This window comes from Cheilinus undulatus, linkage group 17, assembly GCF_018320785.1.
Source record: "Cheilinus undulatus linkage group 17, ASM1832078v1, whole genome shotgun sequence".
NCBI lineage: Eukaryota > Metazoa > Chordata > Actinopteri > Labriformes > Labridae > Cheilinus > Cheilinus undulatus.
In genome coordinates, this window is record NC_054881.1 from 37,209,997 (window position 1) to 37,235,523 (window position 25,527).

The following is a 25,527-nucleotide window of genomic DNA, read 5'->3' on the forward strand; positions in this document are numbered from 1 at the left end:
CTGCACATCAGTGGGTGATTGGCTCCCTGTGGTGTATCTTTGATTAGCCGAATAACAGGCTTCTTTCTGCAGCAGCTATAGAAACTGTCTGAGAGGCTGCGTCGCTCTCTTTCCGCCTCCTCCTCTGTTCTTTTCAAAACCTTCATCGCTCCATCTCTTCTTCCTCTCCTTCTCTGTTCCTCTCTGTACATCTGTCACTCGCCTCCCTTCTTCTCCCCGCACTGCTACGCTGGTTCCCAGAGTTTAACAAGCTGCCAGGGGACTTACATGAGAGTACACCCAGAAATTTGTTGAAGGGATCTAAACAAGGGATGATTCATCCCCAGATGGCCCCACTTCTCTCCATCACTTTCCCACTTTGAATTTCGGGAGCTTCAACACTCAACTCATCCTGTTATTTTCATTACCTAATGAATGATGTATAGTCCTTATGGAGATCACTTTAAAACAGCCAAGTTATTTTCTTTCTGAGACAAATTAAAAAGAGGAATCAATCAAAATAATTCACTCACCTGATTAAAAATAAAGATGGAACATTTATATTTGATGTGTTGTTATAAACTGATCAAAACTTGACTGGAACTTGGGCTCAGCAGCTCTGGCTGAAATTTCCTTCCACATTTTGTCAGCTCCCACTGTTCCTTTTATTTGTATTCAGGAAAAAAGAGACATTTTCCTGTCTTTATCTGCTCCTTAAATAGCAAAGCAGGTGTCAAAATGACTCTGAGAATTTGAATGAAAGAGAAGGAAATGTTCACTGCTATTAGACAAAATGTTTAAAAAGAGTCCTGTCACTTCTTTTGTTTGTTGATTCTCTCTACGTGCTGAGTTTCAGCTCTGGTATGTGTCACTTCCAAAGAACCTGAAAATAGACCTGTTTGTTCCCTTCACAATACTGTAATGACAGAATTTGGTTTGGCTCACATCCACTGTCCTTAAAAGTATTTTTTAGAATAAAAACCTTTTGCATTATAGCAGAGCAGCAAACTGAGTCATGCAAAGTCTGGAGGTATAAGTGAAAACTGTGATCATACATACAGCACTTGGACTTTCGGCCACTTGTGCTTCAGTAGGAGTAAATGAAAGTACTTAAACCTCATGCTAGCCTAACGGCTACAATTAAAACTTTATTTTAAGACACAATTACTGATGCAGATGCAGTTCTAGGGGAAGAACAAGGAAAGGCATGTAGTGCATTCAGACCCTCTGCACTTGGTCGAATTTTGTTATGCTGCAGCCTGATGAAAAAAATCAATCTTTATTCTCACTAATCTACACTCAGTACTCCATCATGAAAAAAGGAAAACATAATTTTAAATGTTTTTGCACTTTTATGAAAATTAAAAACTGAAATATTACATTCCAGCAGCACTGTAAATTTAGCTCAGGTTCCTCCAATTTCTCTTGATCTTTGCCAAGATTTTTCTACACCTCGATTGGAGTCCATCTGTGCTAAATTAAATTGATTGGACATGAATAAGACAGGTGCACACCTCTCTAAAGAAGCCTCACAGCTGATATTGCATATCAGCGCAGAAACCAAGCCATGAGGTCAATGGAACTGCCTGCAGAACTCAGACAGGATTTTTGCAAGCAATGGATCTTGGGAAGGCTGCAAAAAAATTCTGTGGCACCAAAAGTTCCCAAGAGCACTCAATAATTCTCACAATAAAGAAGTTTGGCACAGCCAGGACTCTTCCAAGAGCTGGTCACCTGGCCAAACTGAGCAGTCAGGGGAGAAGAGCCTTGACTAAGAACTCGATTATTTAAGCCCCAATGTTTGGCCCAAACATGCCTCAAAGTTCTGAACAGTACTGTATGAGTCTGTCTGTGCTACGTAGCACTGAAACATGTTTATGCCCTTTTTTGTTTGTTTACATTCCAGTTAATTCATATCCTGGCTTGTGCTGGCTTGTATGTTTTGTTTGTAAAGAATCTTCAGCATGTGTCTGTTGGTTAAGGCTAAGCAATGCATATGTGCAATCTTCTACACCACACTGTTATTAAGGTATGATTTACTATTATGTAATTACCGTACTCTTACACAAAGCCACAGCGAGACCTGTAAGACCTTAAGAACCAGGTTCAGGCAAGTTAACAGGCTTTACAAACAAGCTATTAGCTGTGAGTGTAACACCAGACAAAGCTAGGAAGCTAAAGTTAGGCTGATAATTGAGGATTGCAGAGCTACGACACCTAAACACAAAACTGAAAATTAGAGGCTTGCATAGTAGGGCTGGCATAGTACCATTTTTTTTTTCAACTTGTGTACAATACTAGAAATAAACTGAATTATACCGTTTTCAATACCACTGCAATAAAAACGGAAGTCCTTGTCACTTTATGTTGTGTAATTTCTTGTTTCTCTAGAAAGCCTGGAACATGGGTGACTTTCAGGGGTCTTCAAAGATTAAATTCCCACCAGTTAATCTAATATAAAGCATCTTTTTGTCCATTTTTAATCAATTTTTAAGGTTTCTTTTGTTAGTGGCTAGCACTGTCTGCCATGTTGTCTGTTTTGTGACTGTCTGTGACAACCAATGGCAGGCTGTCATTCAAATCCTGGAAGAGACGGCCTGAATAGCCCATAATAGAGAGAAAGAGAGACGGAGAGCCTGTGATCCATCACTTTGTGTCTCTGCATACAAGAACTGCTTTGAATAATGGCTCAAATGGAGCTAACACAGAAGTGAAAGGACTTTTTTTCGTAAAAATGTGGGTATTTTGAAGAGATTTTGACTTTTTTTTTCTTTTTTTTCACTTTTTATTCCCCAAGAATTTGGAGAAGAAGTTTGTGCAAAGAAAGACCTCAGTAATTATTTTTTTACTGTGTATCACATATAAAAATCTGAGTTTCAATTTTCATTTAGTTTTTTATTTTGTCTTTTCGTCCCATGACTTTTTAAAATTCAAGCAGCATCATTGCAGAAAACATTCCTAAAGCCCAGATTGTCCTGAAAAAATAAAAGTGCATTAAAGCTTGACTGTGCACCACAGGTGTGCTGGTGTTTATTAAATATGTCTCACTGGTAGAAAAATATTACAAATTTGGGTTACAATTTCTCAGTCGAGGCTCAACCAGTTGGGCTAAAGTACTAAAATGATGGGAACTTCTTGTCTTAGTCTTGTATTTTGGAAACTAGCATTGGATTGGATGGTATATGGGAAATAATCCTCATCTTCCTGTCGTTTTCTTTCTTCAGGACTTCCTCACAGACTTGATGATGTCAGAGGTTGACCGCTGTGGCGAGAATGAGCACCTCATCTTCAGAGAGAACACGTTAGCAACAAAGGCCATCGAGGAGTACCTCAAACTGGTGGGACAGAAGTATCTGCAGGATGCACTCGGTGAGCGAAGCAGTGATCTGGAAGTGGTTGAAGGCAGAGGCTCTACACTACTGCGACTGCCCAAAGTTTATTTTATTGATGCATTTCTGTTTCCTCTAATTTCTATTCCCATCTTTCTGCCCTCCGCTGTCCTCACATTCAACTCAGAAACTTTTCCTTCACTCACCCATGATAAAAGGTTTAGTTAACTGCAGCGTCAGTAAATTAAATATACGGGCTACGTCAACAACATTAGACATCAAATGAATTCGTCTGCCTCTCCCGGGAATGATTTTGGCTTCTGTCATTCCGATTTTTGTTTACTTCTCACCGTGAACAACACAATCCAATGACAGGAGCTATGTCTTTGTTTTGCTTTTGCATGAATGATGAACTACTTACCAGATCAGCTTAGTAGCACATTATGACGAGGTGATTGTTTGACACCCCCCCCCCCCCCCCCCAAACCTGCTTTGACAATGTTAGTCCAAGGTTAGATCCAGTGTTTGTGTGCAGCTCTGACATTCATTGCTCTGTATGCACTGTGTGCTTTTCTCCGTCCCTGCTCCAGGAATGTACACAAAGGCAGTTTAATCTACAAACGGCACACATCCTTCCTGGCTCTCGTCACATTTTTCTCTGTATGCTGCCAATGTTAATGCCTGACAAGTGTGTTTATGTCACACTCTGTGAGTGTGTGTTTTTGGTGAAAAGGTTCTACCTGTTTCCTTCCATGCCTTTCCCAGGGTTGATTCAGACAAATATTGAAAGCTTTTCTGTTATTCATCAATTTTTGTACTTTAACATCTGACTAAACTGTTAAAAAAAAAACCACTGATGCTGTCAAAGGAGTGACACGAGGACAGCCATGAGCTTCTTTACAGGCAGCTGACTCACTCAGATTTTGGTGCTGTGTCCAATATCAGAGAGGAGGTAACAGAAAGGACATAGGGACACTTTTTGCCAGTAGTGATGGGAGCCATGGGTATTTAAAGGGTCCTCAGTTCTTTTCTGAGTGTTTTTTTTTCTTATGCCTTTTCCTGCTGCATGAGTTTATGTAACTTTACCCTCAGAGGCCGCCTGTCTATAGATTAAGGCAAGGGAGAATGGGATTTTTTCTTCTTCTTCCTGTTCTTAAAAATTGTCTTTGTCTCTTCAGCCTCCTTCTTCCCTTCTCTTTTAGAATATTTAAATGTAGTTTAATGTAGTTCATCGCAAATATTATTACAATATCATGATGTTTTTTCTCCTGTGGTTTAATTAACCTTGATGATTATGGCTTAGAGCTCATACAAACCAAACATCCATTATCTCAAAATATAGAATATCAAAAAACATCAGTCCATAAAATAATCCATAATACAGTAATGTCAACATTCTGCAAAATTATGTTCATTCATATACTCAGTCTGAAGTAAATGGCAGGGAAAAATGAACTTTTACATGATATTCTTATATTTTGAGTTGCACCTGTAAATCTGTCAAATGTCAAACTGAATGGACATCTGTTTTGCAAAGTAGTTTCTCTTTCTTTTGTTCATGGTTCTGCCTCGCTGTATTTCAGAATCTGCTCCCTGCAGTTTTGGCATCACATTTTGTCTCTATCCCTGTTCAGCTCAGCAGGGCTTTCATTTCGAATCACAAACCAAAAATGACTCCACCACGATTTCTGTTCCTGTGTTTGTCTCACAGATTTTCAGCGAGAAGACATGCATCTACAAAGACCTTCATGTTCACCACTCTTATATTTTTTCCCATTTGTGTGTGTGTGTTTTTTTTCCAGGTGAGTTCATCAAGGCTCTGTACGAGTCGGATGAAAACTGTGAGGTGGATCAGTCAAAGTGTTCGTCAGCTGACCTGCCAGAACATCAGAGTAACCTGAAGATGTGCTGCGAGCTCGCCTTCTGCAAAATCATCAACTCATACTGGTGAATACTGGAACATGCTTTTGAGCTTTCTGTCATTTTACTGCAAGAAGACAAGATAAAAACTTTCAAAGACAGGAGTCTGACATAGGCACAAGCTGTATTAATTTATACTAACCATATAATGTTTTAAAAGTACACAATAATTGAGAAGGACTAATTATTAGTGTGACAACAAACCTTTTGGTAGCACTTTGTTTAAGTGGGCCCTAAATACTTAGTAATTTGATAGCAGGGCTGTCAAGATTAATCAAGTTAATCAATAATTAAAGGTCCACAATTATTGTCCTATTTTTTCTTTTTTTTATCTCTGTTAATCGCATGCTTTATTGTCCCTTTCAGTAAACTTTGGTAAAGGAATTTCAGCCTTTCTCTGCAGCCAAAGTGATGTTAATAAGTCCCACTGCTCCTTAATGTCTCTTTTTACTTAAAAAAATGTACAGGCAGTTAAGTCGACAGGTCAAAGTCATCTGACCCTTTTTAATGTTCTTTTTTTTTTTTAATCCATAATAAGTTCCTTTTGTGTGACCGTTGAGACCGTTGAGAAATCCAGATGACAAAAGAAGTTGAAAATGCAAAAAAGTGGAGTAAAAAAAGAATGCTATTTTATAGTAATATGTGTAAATATCTAGTTGTTTTTCCAAAAAATAAGGTGGCAATTACCAAGTAATAAGTTGGCATTTAACCAAGGCATAACTCAGTAATAATTAAGAAGTATTTACCTAGTTTCAATGCATTAATTATCAAGTCATTCCTTGTAATGTGGTGGCAGTGCTCTGGTAATAAGGTGGTATTTTTCCCTAACTCTTGCTTAATCCTAACCCTGGTAATTTTAAGGCAATTGTCTGGTATTTCAGTTGTATCTTACCAAGTAATTTCTAAGAAGTTAGATGACAATTTTCTAAATAAGATACTGGTTGATTCCCAGGTTATTTTTTTTGTTTTTTTCGCCCGCCATATTAAAGTAGTCCTTCCTGAAGAAATTTTTAGAGTTAGGGGGTTAGGGTTAACCTGACACGCCAGATGGATTTGTTTCACATATCCATCAGGGAACCTTCGATATACAGCATTTGGGAAAGGGCCGAGCCTTTGAAAAAAAACCCAGAGCGTTATTGGATGAACTTTCTGTCTGTCACATCTTTACGGGCCAATCAGAGCAACAAAACATGTGATCAGATGGGAGCTTTGCGAGATGGATTCGCCAGTAAGAAACAAGAAAGCTGACATATCCATCTGCTTTGCAAGGTTAGGTTAGGGTTAGGTTTAGGGTAAAATACGACCCCACTACCAGAGAATTGCCACAATATTACAATATACGCGGTAATTGATACATTATAACTAGGTAAATTCTTCCTTAATTTTACCTTATTTCCAGTGTTAGGGTTAGTTATTTCTTGGTAAAATGCCAACTTATTTCTAGAGAATTACCACTTTATTATTGTAAAATTACTAGGTAATTAGTAGGGATGGTAATTGAGAACTGGTTCCAATTAGTTTAATCCATTATCATTTATATTTAATCTTAACAAGTCCCTAATCAATGCCTTACTTCTGTGTGTCTTAAAAAACACTGGCTGTGTCCAAAATCACTTCCTATTCACTATATAGTGAATACGCCATTTTGTAGTGGTGTCCAAATTCTGAGTGAGCATTGTTATTCACTTTATAGGGCACTCATTCTATCCCATAATGCATTGTGAAAAGTAGTGAACAACCGATGGTCACTGGCCCAACAATATTTACCATAATGAATCGTGATTGCTGCTCTAAAACATGATGGACGAAGGAGAGGAGCACAGGAACATATATAAAAACTTTTTAAAATGCTTTTTTGTTTGTTGGTTTTACCAAATCTGTAAGAAAATATTAAGGATTTAAAATGGAGTAACTTTTTCCCTATGATGATTACAAGACATGAGACCATCATCTTAATGCAAAAATAAGTAATAATACACACAAAAAGGTATATTATTTTGTCACTAAAGACACAACTTATTTTTTTATCTATAAGTATATTTATTTTTTGTGAAAATACATTGCATTTTGTATCAGTTTTCATTGAAATTCCACGGTTAATTTCGATCATCAGCCGTTGTTAAGAAAATTTACGAGCTGTTGCTGCTAAACATTTTAATTGTGAGACAGCGATGACGCATCCGAAATCAATTTTGTGTTTTGCAGTTGAGTCCACTATATAGTCCACTATATGCTGCTCAATATGTAGTAGATAGGGAGTAGGGAATGAGTGTGTGGTTTCGGACACAGCCACAGTCTCACCAGAGCCAGTCAGCATGAACAAGACCAGAGAAGTTAAGGAAATAAACATGGCAGACATGACAGTCGGGAAAATAGGCTTCATTTATTTGAAAAGGATGCTTACAGTGCGACGTGCAACATCTGTTGAACAGTGATTTAATAGAAGGCATGCATCTTTTTGAAAAAAAACTGTTACTTTTGTATAAAATTTAAATTTATTTTTATATGTCCAGAGATCTCAGATCCAGAGACTAGTTTTATATAATTATTTTAAGGTTTTATCTTTTAAAGAAAATAAGCAGTATTGTATTCTAATTCAAATTCAATGATTGAAAATCTCATCCCATCCCTAATAGGGCTCACTAAAATAAACTGTTGCCAACTCTTTCTGTCAAATGCAACTTTTTCTGACTCATTCTGAGACATGTAAGAAAACTGTAAGAGCAATTCTCAGAAGATCGGATGATTAATCACTGGTTCACTTGAACAATCAGAGAGGAGAATTTTCCTCTCTGAAGCTCAGTTCATAAGTTTAAAATATTAACAGATCTCCTGCAGCAATCTAATATTTTTGAAGCATATAAAAAGGAGACCATTAATATGATGCAAAAATGGGAACAAAAGAAGTCGAACAGAAGGTGAAATAATATTCTGATTGTTAGAATTTAGTGCTGGGATCACATAGACAATATAAAAGCACATAAAGTGAGTGCAATCAAATCAGTGCCAGCTTTTTTTTAATGTTGGCAAAAAGAAAAAAGGGCAAATTGGTACATTATCCTTTCAGATGTTCAAATGAAATGCTAATTAAATGCTAAAACTAACCTTTTCAAAATTTTAAATGTGATTCAGCTATGTGTGTTTTAATGTTTCACACAATGTTTTGGCTTCAGATTAACACAGAACCAACCCGATCAGCCTCAGGAGCTCCTTAACTTTTGAAATCCTAAGAAATTAATTGAAAAATAGACTTTAAAAATTCAATTTGGAAGTTGAAGAAAAAGTGTTAATCACTTAAGTTACATAAAAAAACTAAACTAAAAGATGTCTTCTCTCCTGTGTCAATTTTTTAAAGTGTCTTTCCGCGGGAACTAAAGGAGGTTTTTGCATCATGGCGCCAAGAATGCAGCAACCGGGGTCGACCGGACATCAGCGAGCGTCTAATCAGCGCCTCTTTGTTCCTACGGTTTCTCTGTCCAGCCATCATGTCGCCTTCACTCTTCAATTTGATGCAGGAGTACCCCGATGACCGCACAGCACGCACACTCACACTCATTGCCAAAGTCACACAAAACCTGGCAAACTTCACAAAGTAAGTCTGCTGTTGGTTGAGTGAAAAAAAAAAAACACAGTGCATTTTGTATCAAACATTTTTGCCTCATTCTGATCCCTGTTCTGCTTTTGCTGTCGTAGATTCGGTAACAAGGAGGAGTACATGTCCTTCATGAACCAGTTCCTGGAGCATGAGTGGACTAACATGCAGCGCTTCCTGCTTGAAATCTCCAACCCAGAGACAATCTCAAACACGGCAGGCTTTGAGGGCTATATTGACCTGGGCAGGGAGCTCTCCACCCTGCACTCCCTCCTCTCTGAGGTCGTGTCCCAGATGGACCAGGTGCTGAACTCTTTGCACAGACTTTTGCGGAAAATGATAAAAAGATGGAATTAAGGTTTCAAACGGGTCATGTTGTAAAAGCTCTTAAATATTTTAATCATTCTGAAAATAGTTGATATGTGATGCATACAGTGCATTTTAAAAGTATTCAGACCCCTTCACTTTCTTCAGTTTTGTCATATTTCAGCCTAATGCTAGAGGTTGAAACAGAATTTCAAGGGGTCTGACTACTCTCTGAATGCACTGTAGATTGAAAGAATGTTTTCTGTGGATGTCATAAACCTTAGGTCAAGTACAGACAGTCCAGAGGTATTCAGTGCATCATCCAAAGCTTTAGGATATGAATCATGCCTGGACTACATTAGGATGTTGTTTATCTTAGATCAGTCAATAATGTATTATTGTATTACATAAGCAGTGCATAAGGGGAAAACACAGTGAAGCTTCAGAGACTGGCTAAAGCTTATTAATGGATTTACAAGGACATTTACATTAGCTCTGGTAGCAGATGGGCTGGTAATAATTAGATAAAGAGAAGAACCATGTTTTTATTTTGGTAGAGCCTTCAGCTCTCTAAAACCTTATCTTTCAATAATTCAGACATCACAGTGAGTCTGGTTGATTTTCCAGTCTATCAGACCAGCAGGATGATTTATAATTTAACATGTTATCTGAAGAGGAGAGTTGATTGCATGGCAAATCCAGTAAATAAGATGTCCTAAAAAATATGCAAATATGTAATTTAAGAAAACCCAGTGGATACTGAATCCAATAAAAAAAACCCTAACAGAAGTGGTATTGAGTGAAATTTAATTTGACTTAAAACTAAATGGTGTCCTTCTACTCACAGAGTGCAGCCTCCAAGCTGGGTCCTTTGCCCCGTATCCTGCGGGAAGTGAGCACAGCGCTGTCCAACCCGTCCAGTATCCAGATGACACCGGGACAGCCCACAGAGCATATGGGCTCACCTCCTGCTGAGGCTGGGTGCAGCATCTCCACTGGGCTGCAGAAGATGGTTATAGACAACGACCTTTCAGGGTAGGGAATATCTCAGGTTTCATTTAGGATGCACACACTTGGTTTATGCATTATGCAGATGACACTGTCATGTATATTTGAATCACTGATGGAAAGCGACAGTAGCTGGGTTTCCATTACAATTTTTCGTAAAATTAAAGCGTTATTTCTTAAATTTCCACTAAGTGCAATCGCACTTTGAATGTGTTTCCATTGAAGGGAGTTTTGGGCATGAGCCTTGCACTTCTCGTAATATCTCATCTCTCGAGACTCCGCTGCAAGGAAGCTGGACACTCAAAACCCGCTGCATGTTGGTATGGTTATGATTACATCTACAGCGGTTGCCTTGATAATTTTTAACAAAAGACAAAGGCAAAGGATGACAGTTCAGAGGTAAAGTCTGTATGTATGGCAAAGGCCACTTATAAGTGTATTAGTATGATGTCAAGAAAAGTCTCATCTCCTCTTCCGTCCACATGTACCGTGCCATGTTGTCTTGGAGTGAACTGGTCATGTGACACCATACGTTATGTCCTGTGACGTGTAAATGTGGAAAATGTATTTCCATTGCACTTTTGCAATATATTTCTATATCAAAATGTCTTAAAAACCTTGTCATGAGAGCGTAAAAAAGGTTTTAGCGATATTTGAAAGGTTTTTCAAAATTCAGGTGTTTCCATTACTAGTTTTTTATTGTGCCATTATGATTTTGTGCATTTCTAAGGGTAATGGAAACGCAGCTACTGAGCAGGCTTCAAATTAACTAAATTGGTTATGAGGCAGGGCAATATAATCCAAATAAAAAACCTTTACAAATGAAGCCGTAGCGTTAGATCATGCAGAACATAGCAGTCACACGGCCAGCTGATCCTAATAATTGCCTCCCAGCTCCTTCAGCCAATCACAGCTCTTTCTCTCAACACCGTAGTGTATTTAAATGATTTATGACTTCTCACTAATCCCCTGTTTGTGTTAAGGCTGATGAACACACTGCTGCTGCTGGCAAACCTTAACTTCCTCCACCCCAGCCTCCTCCTTTATGGCATAAAGCTTGTTGCACCCTCATATTCACATCTGACTGCAGATTAGTTTCTTTTGGAATCATTTTATTGTATTTAATATGCATTGCCACATAAGTATCTGTTCATATGGGGGTTTGTAGCCATCCTTCTTTCTAACTCGGGGAGCATCTTTTGAGCAAAGCCTTCTTCGCCAAGTAAAACCATATATCTGTTTTGCAATAAAGTGATTAAATGTATGATGAGAGTGTTCCTGACTGAACAGATAAATGGTAAGCAGGTTTCTTTCAGGTGTTTGGGACAGACTCTTTGCACAATCTGCAGTAGTACACATTCTTTTGATTTGGCTGTATCATTTAAATGTTTTGGCTTTTCTCCAGACTATGTTAATTTTTGTATGTAGCACCTGTCGGTAGAAGGTCAGTTATGATAAACTACTACACCTTTTGAAAACGTGGACGGTGCTTTGGCTCTGCAAAGTGTTTATTGACTGTATTTTTCTCATTAGTTCAGTCCCAGGCCATTTCTTGCCCACAATGCCCTTGTTCTCCAAGCTTTTGCCTTTACCGCCTACGCAAGCTGCAGCTCTTGGCATATTTTATTTCAAGTGAAGTCATTTAAGGACAGGCTGATTGAAGAACAGGTTGATTTAAGGAAACATTTGACCACAAAGGCAGAAAAAACCCTGATGCTACACACCCTCAAAGTCATCCAGAGCGTGTTCTCAAGCTCCCACTCTGCTGAGTGTTAATGTTTGTCATTTGAGGCCTTGACACTGTGAGAGTGTCACCCTTGCTTGTTTACATCAGCCAGATGAAACCTTGTGTACCCTCCTGTGGATGAATACACAGTCAGATGGTACAGTATCTGGCTTATCTCCTCTCCTCTCACTCCGTGGCAGCACAATGGCAAGGTGACACTCGGAAAGATTAACATGAAAGCACAGGGGCCAGCAGGAGGATAGATACATGATTGATATCCCAACAAACTGTGCCTCATAAATACAAGTAAACACAACTGGAGAATTACTGCAGGCAGAGGAGATTGCGCTGGATATAACAGGAAGATGAGACAGCAGGAGAAACAGGAAGAGAGTGAGACAGAGGGCTGTCATTATGGTAAGTAGAAGTCCAGGATCAATAGAGCTAATTAAGGGATGGCCCAAGATGACCTGATGTCATAGCCTCTTTATTTATCACACTAACCCTTCAGACAGTGAAATATGTGTCTCTGTTTGTGTGCATGTGGTTTTCTCCTCATGAGCTAGCTGTTACATTAAACCAGATTCAGATGAGCTCATATCTCTCACCTAATCACTTCTCATACACCAACCAGAGACAGGAATACAGGAAAAAGAAAAGCAGGCAGTGCCAAGACACAGCAAGGGGAGAAATCGAGCAGAATGGAGAGGAGGAAGAAGCTAGGAGAAAAGAGAGAAGGACACAGAAAGAGGGAGGAGACAAGCGTGATGTGAATGATAGAGATTATTGGAAGATAGATCATGCCTGTCAAGGTAATCGTCTTTTGGCAATAAAGCCTCCATCTGCCGACTAAAGGGAAGGGAGGAAGGAAGGAAGGAACAATGACACAGGGAAGGAGGGAGAAAGCAAATTAGTGCTGTGCCCTCATATCCCTGAAAATATGTTTGGTGAGCACAAATTGCTAAATCTAAAACGAGTTTTCTTTGTATTTTCAAAAAAAAAAAAAAATTTAAAAAGAATCCAAAAACAGATATCTGCAAAGTAATCTCAATTAAATTCAAATATGTAAGGTAAAATAAGTGACTCCGTAAATATTCCCCCCTTTAAAGTGACATAATTGAACAGAGGTCCCACCAGTTGGTGCTAGTAGCCTCCCAGTTATTGAAGTAGGGATCACCTGAGTGCAGTGAATGTGTCCCAAGTGATTTTAGTATAAAGACACCTGTGTCTGGAAGGTCCATTCACCGGTTAATCTGTATTCCTGGCTACCATTGCACCATGAGGACAAAAGAACACTCCAAGCAACTCAGGGAAAAAGGTTATTGAAAGGTAGAAGTCAGGGACACAAAACATTGCACATCACCACCATTGTGAAGCATGGTGGTGGCAGCATCATGCTGTTGGGATGTTTCTCAGCCCTGGAAGGCTTGTAAAGGTAGAGGGTAAAATGAATGAGGTAAAATATAGGGAATGGTGGAGGACAATCTTAATCAGTCTGCAAGAGAACTACAGCTTGAAATGGTTGAAAGACAATAAGGTGAATGTTCTGGAGTGGCGAAGTCAAAGCCCAGACTTCAGTCCAATAGAGAAATTATGGTTGGACTTGAAAAGGGCTGTTCACACCCAAGCCCTATGCAACCTGACAGAGCTTGAGCAGTTTTGTGGATAAGAATGGAGTAAAATTGCAGTGTCCAGACTGATTAAGACCTATCCACAGAGACTCAGTGCTGTGATTGCAGCCAAAGATGCATCTACTAAATACTGACTTGAGGGAGTGAATATTTATGCAGCCACTTATTTTACCTTACATATTTTTATTCAGTTGACATTAATTTGTAGAAATGTGTCGACTTTGACACTAGAGGGTTTTTTTTTTGGTTGAAAAAGCAAAATTCTGTTGACCATAATTGATTTACAAAATAAATTAAAGAGTAAAACACCCAAGGTGTTAAATACTTTTATAGGCACTATATATTTTAACTACTGAATGATACTACACCATTTTGACTGATACACAGCTCAAGATTTTGAATTTATTATATGACTGATTTGATTTGCAGTGGTTTTGAAATGCACTGGGCTGACTTCACTCTTTGGTCTTTCTCTTTCAGCTTAGTCGACTTCACCCGGTTACCCTCCCCAACCCCTGAAAATAAGGACCTATTCTTTGTGACAAGGAGCTCAGGGATCCAGCCTTCCCCGGCACGCAGCTCAAGTTACTCTGAGACCAATGAGCCTGATCTGGGCATGTCCAACGGCAGTAAGAGTCTGTCCATGGTGGACCTCCAGGACCCCCGCAGTCTGGAAGGTGGCCAGGGCCCCAGCTCCTCAGATGGCCTGGGTGAAGGCTCAGGATCAGGAGGAGGTTGGTCAGCCAGGATGCAACAGGGCAACACCCCTGGAGGTCCCACTTTAAGGAGGCCGGGACAGACCCCGAACACCAGTGGCACAGAAAGCACCCCAGGAAGACCTGCACAGCTACTCGCCCCCCTCTCCTTCCAGAACCCTGTCTACCAGATGGCAGCATGCCTCCCTGTGTCCCCTCGCGGTATGACCGACTCGGGTTCAGAGTGCCATAGCTCGGTCAGTTCCCATAGCAACAATGATGATGGACCAGCGGGAGGTAAACAGCCCTTCTTGAATCATGGGGGTGGCGGGGGGAGCAGTGGGGACGAGTACACCAGGCGTTCAGGGGAGTTTAACCGCCGGCAGCTATCCCTCACAGAAACACAGCACCAGCCTACCGTCCCCAGACAGAATAGCGCCGGCCCTCAGCGGAGGATAGACCAGCCTCCACCTCAAAGCGTCACACGGGGTCGCACGCCCCCCAATCTCCTCAGTGGACCTTACCCCAGACCCTCCTCTGGAAACATGATGACATCATCACCAGATTGGCCTGTCAGCGGCGCTCGGCTACGACAGCAGTCCTCTTCTTCGAAAGGTGACAGTCCTGAAACCAAACAGAGGACGCAGCACAAACAGGTATGAGACTTAACCATGGCATTCAAATGTGGAAATTTAAACAACTAGAGATGATTTTGTGTTTCTAAAGGAGCCAACTATCCAATCAACTTAAATTACAGTTCATAAGAAAGTTCTTATTACACAACACCTATTTATCTCATATCATGTCTTGAAGGCCATGTGGGTGTCCTCTGAAGAGACACTGCACATTTGGCCCTAATGAACTACTGTGCATTTAATAACAGTAATTTGCATGCGGGCAGCACATCACTTCACCACTGTTTTACTGGTCAGGTTTAATGGGCTGAGAATGAGGGCTGTGGAGATATAATTAGCATCTTATTAGCTAGTGATATATGCACACACAAAAGTAGTAATAAGCAGCAGATACTGAACTGAAAGTGCATCTGTGTGGTGAAAAATGCTCTCGATACTTCAATACTTTTTGAAAACAAGTGTTAAGAGTAATATATCTGTTATTGTAGAAATTGAATGTATCCTGACAAAGTTTAAGCAATATCTTAAAATCTTCAGTTGTATTTTCATCCAAAAGATGCCACAATAGAAAGGGAAAGCACTGCACAAATATGATGCCACCAGTATGCAGAAGTCTGCTAGCATTTTTTGGTAATTAAAAACAACCAAAGAAAAAAACAATATTGGTTGCTCTGACTTCTATTCTATCAGTGTTGTTTTTTATATTTTTGTATATTACTTAAAAAAATCAGGTATTATCACTGGTGTTTCTATCCTGTAAACTGTCATTTAAAATTGAAGTCAGTGGTTGTTCACTCATCTTGACAACTGGCTTAAGAGGGCAAACACATTGCAAAGTAACCATGATGCCTTGCTCTCCTTTTTGTAAAAGCCTTCCACTGTGCTTTTAGAATGGCTGAGTCACTAATAGCACCAAGCAGTAGTTTAACTTACAATGCATTCAGAAAGCATTAAGACCTACTTCGCTTTTTCCATTTTGTTATGTTGCAGCCTGATGCTGCAGCTGAAAAAGATATCATTATTCTACACTCAGTATCCAATCATGACAACGTGAAAACAGAATTAGAGTAATTATTACAAAATAAATAGAAATTGAATACTACATTTACACAAGTATTCAAACCCTTTGTAAAAATATAGCTCAGATTTCACCTGTTTCTCAGGATCTTCACTAAGATGTTTCTACAGCTTGTTTGGAGTCCACCTGAGGTAAATTAAATTGATTGGACATGATTTGGAAAGGCACACACCTCTCTATACACAGCAGTCACTGACTGATCTCCAGCAGGACAACCATCACCGATCTGGAGTGATTATTCGGTTCTTGGTCACCTCTCTTACTAAGGCCCACTTTGCTCCTGGGAACCTTCACTGCAGCAGAACTGATTTGTAGCCTTCTCCAGATCTGTTCCTTGCAACAATCCTGTCTCTAATCTCTGCAGGCCGTTTCTTTCACCTCATGTCTTGATTTTTGTACTGTCAGCTGTGATGCCTTTTATAGAGAGGTGTGGGCCTTTCGAAATCATGCCTAATCAGTTTCATTTACCACAGTTGGACTTCAGTCAAGGTGTGGAAACATCCTAGAAAAGACCAAGAGGAATGGGTGGATACTGGGCTAAATTTCAAGTGTTTTTGTGAAGGGTCTGAATACTTCTGTCAATGTGATATTTCAGTTTGTTTTCTTTCTTTTTTTTTTCTCAAGATTTGCAAAAAAAATATCCAAAATTGTTTTTTTTTTTCACTTTGCAATGATTGGGAGTGTAGATCAATGAGAGAATAAAAAGGTTTTTTTGTTGTTTTTGTTTTTTTTACTGTAACATCAGACTGCAACATAAGAACATGGAAAAAGTGAAGAGGGCCTGAATACTTTCTGAATGCACTGTATATGTTAAGGGAACTCAACAGGATATCCAACGCTGATTAAGTGGCAACTGGACTGGTTACAAATTCTGGGTCCCAGGAAATACCCACTTAGCCACACCCCCAGAGGAAATGACTCTGCTAATTGCTGTCAGGTGACCACACAGCTCTTTTGCATTGCAATGGTCATCCAAGGCTATATACTCTAACTCTTCCCCAGTCACCCTCAGATCTGAAGAAGCCTTGTGGAGAAGAGGTGAAAAGTCCTCAAGAATATGTAACCAGTCCAGTTGCCACTTGATCGGCATTGGATAACCATGACCTGGATGACTGAGAATCTAGACTGACAGCTCAATAGGCATTTACTGCCTATGGTTGTCTGAAAGTCCAGGACTTAACAGCCACTGATATGATCTTTTTAACAAAATGAAAGTATTTCATTTTCTTTTGATTTATTTAAATCCTCAGAAAACATTGAAAAGGAACCTTCATTTACATTACTACTGAGATACAGACAACAAAAGAGCAGGTACAAGTCGAATCAAGAAGATTCGATGAAATCATCAGAGATAGCTAGGGGGTTACCATTAAAAAGAAAAATGATTAAACAGAAAAGTCATGATATAAAGAGGAAAAATGGCAAGAAATAACAGGGGTTAGTATCTTTTATATTCTAAAAGTGACTCTAGGGATTGTAATGTCAGCCGCTACAACACAGAGAAAACTTAATGGACACATAAAAGGAGGATGAAACTGAGCAGCATTTTTTGATCTGGTGACATGTCCCTGTAAAACATTTTTAGTTTTTTTTTTTAATATATCTCAACAGTCAGTTCAAGCATTTATGGCTCCCAAATAATTTATCCTACTAACTTTGGTGGCTTTTCCTTTAGCAGGTGAAGGGTATGCACAAATGTAGTTTGCTATTAAGGGTTATAAAGAAAGATTACAACAGGCATTTTATTCAAAGTAAGCTTAAATGTAATTAATTTAGCTATTTATTACTGAGGCCTTAATACTAAATGGCTTCTTCTGTCATTTTCTCAAGATCTAAAACTTACTTGTGTTGTTATTTCAGGATGACAGTGCTTTATTTCTTATGATAGCAGACTACTATCAGTTGTATTTTTTATATATTTCAAAGACATTAAGTCTTTGTTGTGTACCAGTGTTGTTTTCCAGAGATTAAGACATGTAAAAAAAAATATAAAACTTTTGAAAACCACAGTAATTAACTTGTTATCACAGGACAAGGGCATAGAATAAAATGTATGGATGCTACTTAGGCTACTTAGGACTTCCTTAGCTTGCACTGTCATGGTCAACATTTATGTTTTTCCAAGTTTATTTCCCCAAAAAGTTAGTTACCTATCATAATTTCAATTACAACATCAAACTATTGGATTCAAATTCATTTAAATGTACAGTTTAGGACAAAATTATTAGCCCCCCTTTAAAGTATGTCCCAAATGCTGCTAAACACAGCAAGCACAGCTTTTTAAAACATCCTAGTTATTTATTTTTTGGATGCTTACATTATTTCATTTTTGAGCCATAGCACAAAAAAACAACTGTCTAGGAATGATGTGCATTAACTTTTTAATGCCCATGTTGCTTAATTCTGCTACGAGGCTAACGATATGTGAAGATTCTGAAAGAAAACCTCAAGCAGTCAGCCACAGAACTGTGTCTGTGGTGTCGCTTTCTTTTCCAACAACAACAACCCACATTTTGTGGGGTGAACTGAAGATCCATGCCTAAAGACCTTTAGAGGAGCATGAGAGATTGGCCAAAGAAGAATGAGCTGGGATCCAGGAGACATGTCTGAGATGAGTTGAAAACTACAACAAATGACCGCAGGCTGTTATCCAGCAAAAAGGAGTTTCAGCTTACTCTTAGCATCAGGGGGGCTAATAATTTGGCCCCTGGTAGTTTTTGGAATATCCCTGTGCAAAGTAAAATAATGCAAGTATCCAAAATAAAACTAGGATGTTTGGAAAAGCTATGTTAAAAATCCCTTGCTCTGCTTAACAGCACTTGGGGAATACTTTTAAAAAAGTGTCATTTCCATAGGGAGGCTAATAATTTGGTCCTCATCCATATATCTGATCTTGAATTCCACTGAAGATCTTTTAATAGACTGTCAATGAATTATCCTTAGCTTCTAGTGGAAGAACTTCAATCAACAACTTTGTAAAGTTTGGATAAGTTTTGTTCATAGGCTGCCACACATTGAACTTATTTTCTGTTTCTATCCAATTTTATCCACTTGCAGATGTTCAGATTCAGATATTCCAGTCTTTTCAAAAGCCCTGAATGCAAATGAGAGTGTTGGGTGATAAAAAAACATCCTACGTTTCCTCTCATGTACTGAAACAGCCCACAGCTATGCTCTCTGCTCATCAGTCCATCGAAAAACTGGCAGATTGAAACGCATATGTATTTTCCTCCAGGCTGATTTTAATTCTACTTATTGAATTTTACAGTATTTACACTCCTTGCAGCGAGTAGATTCACACACGCTCTCACACAGATTGAAGTCGGTGCTTTGTGTGTGCTCCGGTGTTTGTGTGAGCTTGAAAACAGGAGTGCGTATCCATTCCACCTGCTGCTTTCAGTCCAGATGAGTTGGTGCATTTCAAGCTTATTTCTGTTGTTTCGGTGCTGTTATTGCTACCTGCTCCCCTTCTCCCCCGTCCCCTTCCCCCCTCCCTTCCCTGTCACTTGCACTCGGCTCATGTGCGTGCGTTTGTGTGTGTTGTGTGTGTTGTGTTGTGTTGGTTTCACTAGGCCCCCTCCCCAGTGAACCCCAGTGCGCTGGACCGCACAGCAGCCTGGCTTTTGAATATGAATGTGCAGTTTTTAGACCATGAGGGGATGGAGCCCGAGTCACTGAGAAACAGAGAGGATCTGACTCAGGTGGAGAAGGTAACCTGCCTCCTCATCCCACCTTTTTACCAACACCCCTCCTCCCCCTTTCACACACCACCACCTCTACCTTCAGCCCTGATACCCCACTTAACCCCCCCTCCTCTCTTTACCCCTCATTAGCTCCCACATTCACCTCCCTTCTTAAAGCATCCCCTCTGATGAGAAATAACCTGCTGTATTAATTCCTACTTTGCCCTTTTCTTTCCTCTAATCCTGAGGTTACTTAAACACCACCAGATTAGCCTTTATGCACATATTTGCATTTTTTTAACAATAAATAGAGGTAAATAGGATACATTGTGTTCCAATCTGGCTCTGCATTTGACCCTGTAATACTTCAGTCTCTAAATTTTCTAAAAATAGAATTTTCTTGTAGGTTTTAGCCTATTTTTTGGGACAGATTTTGCTTATCCACTGCCGGCAGCGAGCTCATTTGTACGTATCAACTGCAGGAAAGCCATAGCATAAGCAATAATGCCCCAAGTGTTTATTATGGCTAAAAAAAGATGCTAAATATAGCAGGCAGTGCTGTTTGCATATGTAGGAACTGAATATCAGGGCAACAAGGTTTTATTTCTCATTTTATCAGACGATTTGGCTCTCTGTCAAAGGTATGGAGTGTAAATTGTAAGTAACGATAGAAACTCTATTTTTCAGATGTAATGTTGAATTTGACCAGCATTGTATAATTGAACATGAAAAGTTCACTAACATGGTTAATATTAAAAACTAAACCCTCACTTTTTTCAGATTAAAACTTGCGCATATGGGGATTTAGTATTGCTGTTAATCAGTTAGGGTCCAAATCTTGATGTTTTGGATTTTTTAAAGTCTATATTTTGAGTTACAAATATGCATTGCAACTGACCTATATTGACTGGAAATCCCTCCAAATGTTTCTATTTGAAATTTTAAATAGAAAAACCCTCAACTTCACTTGTAGCAGCCTATAACTGAAACGTATGGCTCCACCAATCAGAGATGTTGCTGTGACACTCAAGGATTCTGGGTAATGATAATATCATTGTCTGTGTAATCTACAGGATCATATACAGTGCATAAAGAAAGAATTCAGACACCCTTTTTTCAGTTTTGTTATGTTGCAGCCAATGCTACAGTAGGAAAAACATTTTTATTCTTATTAGTCTGAACTCAGTACCCCATCATGACAAAGTGAAAACCAAATTTTAGAAAGGTTTGCAAATGTATTAAAATAAAAAGATCTGAAATATCACCCTGACAAAAATGTTCAGGCCCTTTGCATAAACACTTGAAATTTAGCTGAGGGGCCACCCATTTCTCTTGATCGTTACTGAGATATTTATGAACCTTGATGAGAGTCCAGGAGTTTGAAAAAAAAAAAAAAACACATGAAAGCCAAGGGGTTTTCAAATGTGTTTTGCATTGAGGAGGGGCTTCTGTCCAGCTTCTCTGCCATAAAGCCCAGATCTGTAGAGGTCTGGACTGACGGTTATCCTACTGGAAATTTGTCCCATCTCCACACAGGATCTCTGGAGCTCAGTCAGAGGGACCATCAGGTTCTTGGTCATCTCTCTTACTAAGGCCTTCCTCCGCGATTGCTCAGTTTGGCCAAACGACCAGCTCTTAGAAGTGTCCTGATTGTGCCAAACTTCTTCCGTTTGAAAATTACAGAGGCCACTGAGCTCTTGGGAACCTTCACTGCAGAAGACATTTTTGTGGCCTTTCACAGATCGATGCTTTGCAACAATCCTGTCTCTGAGCTCTGCAGACAGTTCCTTTGGCCTCATATGGCTTGGTTTTTCTCTGATATGCAATGTCAGCTGTGAGGCCTTCTGTAGAGAGGTGTGTGCCTTTCTCAATCACGTCCAATTACTTTATGGCACCACAGGTCAACTGGGGCTGTAGCTAAATTTCAAGTGTTTTTTGCATACCTACTTATGTCAGTGTGATTTTTTTCAGTTCTGTTTTCACCGTGCCATGATGGGACTGTATATAACCCCCCCGACTGTAGCATCAGGCTGCAACTTAAGAAAATTGAAAAAAGTGAAGTGGGTCTGAATACTTTGAATGCACTGTATTTTGATTTCTCCTTTCAAACAGTCTTTTGTTGTAAAACAACCGTTAAATTTACTAGTAGCTGCGGAAGTGGACATAATATGGAAGTGCAAGGGGGGACCAACCATTGCTGGGACATCTAGGATTTTGAGTAATGTAGTGCTGTTATCAAAAACTGGGAATAAACTAGGTTTTCCTTAAAACAAGGGTAATAATATACGTTTCACACTGAGGTACCTTATGGTAAGTCTACCTTGAACGGGTATGGCATTTTGGGTAATAATGTAAAAATGCTATCTTAGGGACAGGAAGACTTTGGCTATTCAGATTCTCCTTAAGAACTGTAAAAGATGTTTTTTTTCTTCTTAAAAACAGTTGGTGAAAGAGGTCCGGTGACTTAAGTCACATCTATTTCTTATGCAGGATAAGATGGCAGATCTACTCTCAGCAGGTTAAATATCCTAAATATTTGTCATTGAAATTGACATGAATTGTATTAAAATTCTGCACGATTTATTTATAACTGAGCCTAAGCGTACACTTTGCAATACAATACAATACAATATAATACAAGAACTTAATTTATCCCCGAAGGGAAATTCAATAATCAACTTTATGTCTCCAAAAAACATCCTTGAATATTTCATTCTGAGCTGAACTCTGAGGAAGTAAAAGACTCTTATGTCTTATTCAAAGGAAAAAAATCTTGTGATCATTTAGTGTGCAGTGAGACTTGGCCTTGAAAACTTTAGATATCTCAGTTTTAACCTCTCTGTCCCTCCACTGTAACTTTCCCTCCTCTTTCTCTCCAACTCTGGAATGAATTTGATCGCCCAAAGCAGGTGTGTGTATATGTGTGTGTATGCACATGCAGCACATCCACACAGACACGTTCCAGCTTGTGTGTGCTTGCTTCGATGTCAGACACAGAAAAAGGCTTTTTGCTGCTTCCTCTGCCCACGTTCCTGCTTCTCGTCTCAGAGACCTTTACAACCATTCACCCTCTGCTTCGCTTGCATGCTTTGATTGGCTGCCACTTTCTCTCCCCCAGTTTTTTCTTCTTTTTCCATCCATAATGAATACAAACCTGTCATCCTAACATAGCTCACACTTTATGGAAGCCAGCAGCCCGAGCAGGGAGAGCAACCAAAGAAGGCAATAACTTCAGTCTTAACAAAGAAGCCACAGACACCTTAAAATAGCTGAGCAGCAACAAGAGAAGGAAAACACGATGAAAACACAGACTGCAGCTGATGGTGCTCACAGTCCTCACAGAACAGGCCCTACTGTCTCCATTTTAAAACAAATATATTATCTGTGTTTAGTGATGTATTACAAATAAGCTTGCACACCCTCCTTGTTAGGAGGAGCAGACATCAGTGCATGAAATAAAATCAGGATATAATTTGCTCGTATACCTACATGAACACAAGTGCATTAATAGTACTAATAGCACTTTTTATTAAAAAAAAAAAAAAACATGCTATTTGAAATTTAATTTTCCAGTTCAGTAACACAGAATATGTTAGAGCAAGTGTTTAATGCATATGAAAGTCAAGTAGGATGGAATATGTGCCATGCATTTTGATCCCTATGTCATAAAGTTGAAGATGATTGTGAAAGTTGCTGGAAAAGGCACAAGGTTTTTGCAGAAATTACTGTAAGATATGACTAAATTTGCATTTTTTACATTGCAGAACTACTTAGAACACAAACAACTTGGACAAAATGTCCTTTATACTGCATGAATTTAACCCCAGCTATTGCTCCTATTTCAAGACTGGCAAAATGGAGGCACAAATTACTTGTAAGAAGAAAAAATATCTGATAGCAAGAAGAAATGAGATGAGTCATTCAACCATAACATGAGATTCAAAGTTCTTAACTCCTCATTTTTATTTCATCATAAAAGGATTTTGATGCAAATGCCTGATTTTAAAAAGACATTGGCAGGCTTTGTCATTAAGTACAATTAATAAGCCACCAGCATTTATTTTGAACAAACAGGCACCTGCAAAGTCATCTGTATTTTCTTTTCTGACACTAATCACTTCAAGCGTGCATTGTGACTCCATGAACCCTTTTCTAGCAACATTATTGCAGGATAGTGGAATGTCATATGGAGCATCACCAACTAATACAGCACCAGTCACACCATGACACCTGTTCTGTACATCAGACAAAATAAATGTTGAAAAGGTGACCTGTAAGTTAGATCTTCTGCCTGTGTTTTGTTAGTTATTGGACTTCAAAAAGCATTTTCATATGTTCTAAAGTATTTTATGATAAAACTTTTTTCAATTTTTAAAATTATGCAAATGGTTTACATGAGCTAAAAGGCCTTTCACGGTTCATCTGTAGTAGCCCCAGGGCACACACTTTTGGGAGGCACTGGTCTAGATCATGGCACTCTGCCATATCACTGTAGTCTTATTTGCCCCACCAACGTTAGGTTTTAACAAAGCTCCTGAGCCATGCCGCATGCAGTGTGTCACAAATGCTCTACACTGAGAGGAAGCCTTGAAAAATCTCAGGTGAAACATTTGTCCCTCTCCTCTCTATAGCCGTGTAGGATCTCCTTGACAATTTGGATTTGTGTGCTCCCACCGTGCATCTTGCACATGCGTGCAGAGTGCACAACAGCTACCTTACTTTCTAATTTAATAAATATTCCAGCATTATTCTCATTGTACGTGACAAAATCTCAGCTTGCAAGCATGTTATTGAGAAGACTGAGCCTCAGTCAGTCACTTTACAGGAAATAATAACAGTGGATATAAAACATGTTAAAAACTCTTAACACCCACTACTAAGGCAGAGCGAGGAAAAGAGGCATTTCAGTTCTTGCTAAATAAAAGAATCATTGATTTTAGTGACTGGTTGGGTAATTCATAATTCCTGCAGGAGTCAGAGATTAATTCCTGAGTTACACTGGCAAGAGGAGAGGATCAGAGTGTAACTGACAGATGTTAACATAGAAATTAAATTCATATATCATTTAAAAAGGTAAAAAACATAAAAATCAACTTGAGCATTAAGGAATAAAAGTAAACAAGAATACAAGAAATAAGACTGTGTCACAGTTTTAGTTTTATTTTAAATAAAACCTTTATAGAGGTTGGATGTATTAGTAAGATCAGAAAAATAAAAATCAGTTAAAGACAAGGTAGAAAGTAGTCTTTAGATGGCAGAGAAAATGGTTATCGTACAGTTTTTTTTTTCCTCAGGTCAGACGGGGATTAAAATGAAAGCTATCATAAAAAAGGTACACCTTTGATTTAGTTATTACAAGAGAAAAATGTTTAAAGAGAAAATATAAGCCTCTTAGTTTTGCTCTAAAAATGCACAAGATTGGTGCACTTAACTCAAAACCGCTGAATTTGCCCCTGGACCTCCCTAGAAGGTTCTGAGTCCTTCTCCATAGTCTACTAAAATCCTGTGGGAAACACTGGAGATAATAAAAAGCGGCATAATCTAGCTATTTGATCAATATTTTATGATGCATAAAGTGAGCTTGGTCATGTTGCAGGATAAATTTGGTTAAAGTTCTTCTTTAATGCTTAAATGTTTGCATGCTCAAATTTATAACTTTATAATTCCAGGAGGATTTTGGATTTAGGGGGAAAACTGCTCTTTTTCAAGTTGATTGATAATCTAGTTTTTATTTCCAAAAGAAAAACCCTTATGTTCTGGATTTGGTCTCACAGTCTTGGTCTCTTTCTCTAAGATTAGAGGCAAGGCAAGGGGTTGTACTTCAGGGAAACATTTAATTCACTAAAAATTCCAAAATGGCTACTGAGACAAGCAAATGTTAGCTCAAAATGCACTCTAAAGTCTCAGTGCAGAAGCTAAATGAAAAGGCAGAGAGGAAGATCTCT

The 25,527-nt window shown here is 38.9% G+C and overlaps 1 protein-coding gene across 9 annotated transcripts in view; it reads left to right on the forward strand.

Annotated features, from left to right (window-relative positions):
* Nucleotides 1-25,527, forward strand: part of dab2ipb (DAB2 interacting protein b) — a 224,885-nt gene that overhangs the window by 183,427 nt on the left and 15,931 nt on the right. For all 9 annotated transcript variants that reach the window (XM_041811069.1, XM_041811067.1, XM_041811066.1 and 6 more), the window contains 7 exons: nt 3,204-3,348; nt 5,111-5,255; nt 8,584-8,820; nt 8,922-9,123; nt 9,974-10,161; nt 13,972-14,842; nt 19,472-19,609. In XM_041811069.1, the coding sequence (XP_041667003.1) occupies nt 3,204-3,348; nt 5,111-5,255; nt 8,584-8,820; nt 8,922-9,123; nt 9,974-10,161; nt 13,972-14,842; nt 19,472-19,609 (1,926 nt within the window). The remainder of the gene's footprint in view (nt 1-3,203; nt 3,349-5,110; nt 5,256-8,583; nt 8,821-8,921; nt 9,124-9,973; nt 10,162-13,971; nt 14,843-19,471; nt 19,610-25,527) is intronic.